The sequence below is a fragment of the Loa loa genome, assembly GCF_000183805.2.
Source record: "Loa loa unplaced genomic scaffold supercont3.112, whole genome shotgun sequence".
NCBI lineage: Eukaryota > Metazoa > Nematoda > Chromadorea > Rhabditida > Onchocercidae > Loa > Loa loa.
Window position 1 is genome coordinate 180,458 of NW_018108292.1, and position 2,038 is coordinate 182,495.

The 2,038-nt window shown below is 22.8% G+C and overlaps 1 protein-coding gene across 1 annotated transcript; it reads left to right on the plus strand.

The window, feature by feature from the left end:
- Positions 1 to 122: 122 nt before the first annotated feature.
- Positions 123 to 897, plus strand: LOAG_15018 (hypothetical protein; the record flags this gene model as incomplete). The annotated part of the gene is made up of 2 exons (XM_003150510.2): positions 123 to 189; positions 653 to 897. 2 exons carry the CDS (start codon positions 123 to 125, stop codon positions 895 to 897), a joined length of 312 nt encoding a protein of 103 aa, XP_003150558.2.
- Positions 898 to 2,038: the final 1,141 nt, after the last annotated feature.

The window sequence follows — 2,038 nt, forward strand, 5'->3', positions numbered from 1 at the left end:
TCATTTGTCGATAGTATTCTCGACATCTTGGATTCAAAATATCACAATCAAATTGTTGACTATTTATATGTAATACAAATTGATGTGGAAATGATGGCAAAAGGAACCAAATGGTAGTAGTAATGATGAATTGTAGTGATATGGATAGTAATAATGATGATAATAGTGATAATGATGATAATAATAATGGTGAAAATGATAACATCAGGAATATTTATGTTTGTAATAAAATTATACCAATAATAAAAGTTTGCTGCAATATGGAATGAATAATCTCTTTGAAATAAACTCTCGAGTATTTTCTCTGCTCTCGAAATGGACAATCTTTTTAATTGGTAGTTTTGAAATAAAAACAAGTTAAGAAAATAATCTGTTTAGTAAACAACAGTATAAAATAGCAATAAAAGTATTAGCAGGAGTGTCGTGAATAATTGATGTTTACTAAGTTTTATCCTGGCTAGTTTAATAAGCCAAAACAAATTGCTTCCCTATTTATAGCCTTGTTGGCATATGAATTAATTAATAAGATGATAATATAGTAGCATTAATGATAGTAGTAAAAATGAATGATTGATAGATTTAATCGATAGGAATAATAGTAAAAAAATAATGATTGTAATAGTATAGTAATAATGATGACAGCTTGTTGTAGGAAAAAATTATATTAGTGATGATGATGATGATGATGATGATGATGATGATGATGATGGTGATGATGGTTATGATAATAATGACGATGGTAATGTTGTTAACAAAAAAAAAAAAAAGAGAAATGCAGTAAAATTATGGTATTTACCAATACTTCCCGTAATAACTATCGGTAATACCATATATGAATGGAATACAAGTAACGATGACAATTATTTCAATCAAATGTATTACACATTACTCATTTAGTACGGTGGTAAAAATCTCGTATGAATTTTAAAACCTGAAATCATTTATTCATACATGACCTATGTTCTCTAAACCGGTATTTCATATGATCTGATTACAATCAATGTCTATTAGGTTAGGTATATATGAATTATGAGAAAAAAAAAGTTTAAATGTGACATTTCACTTCCTGGTACCAGATAATGACAACAACTTTTGCTTTATAAAACTATTGCATTTGAAATCAAAATAAAAAAAAAAAATTCGAAATTGTAGTTTTAAATACAAAAAGATTTAAAGTTGATGTTGTTTAATTAAAAATTGGAAAGGTTTTCTTTTTTTTTCCTCTTAAAAACTTTCAAAATTACTTTAATTTAAACAAAAAAAATTTAAGGTAAACGAAAAATTTGAAATATTTGTGTTATTTAATGTAATTTAATAAAACTTGTCAACTCTTTTTTTTTGTTTCCTTTTTTTCTTTTTTTTTTACTTTACTGTCATCTCAAATTTTATTCTTTCATTTTAACGATCTTTTCAAAATTATTGGAAGAAATATATTCGATTGTAATTCTCATACAATATCATATACTAAGTAATTGATATTGTCCGTTGCTATGATTAATTAAATTATTATTGTAAAACTGAATTAATTTTTTTTTTAATATGAAGTAGCCTTTGATAAGCATTTTGATAACCATTGGAAAACAATATTTAACTTTTTCGTTTTTACTTTATTTTTAACTTTTTTTTTGCATCAAATTATTTGCAAAAAAAAAAAAAATTACTGTAAATATTTTTCAAGCAATTGGCTAAAGGAAAAAACGGCTAATTATGTTTAATTTTATTGTTTTATTTGTAAAATTTTTGTTTTCTTTTTTTTTTAAAAGACTTTTACTTATACTTTGATTGTTTTTAAAATTTTATCATAAAAATATCTTTCATTGTATTTTAATATTATATGTATAACAAAATTTCAACATCTTTTATTAGTACTATTGTTATTGTTGTTGAAATATCTTTCATTGTATTTTAATATTATATGTATAACAAAATTTCAACATCTTTTATTAGTACTATTGTTATTGTTGTTGAAATATCTTTCATTGTATTTTAATATTATATGTATAACAAAATTTCAACATCTTTTATTAGTACTATTGTT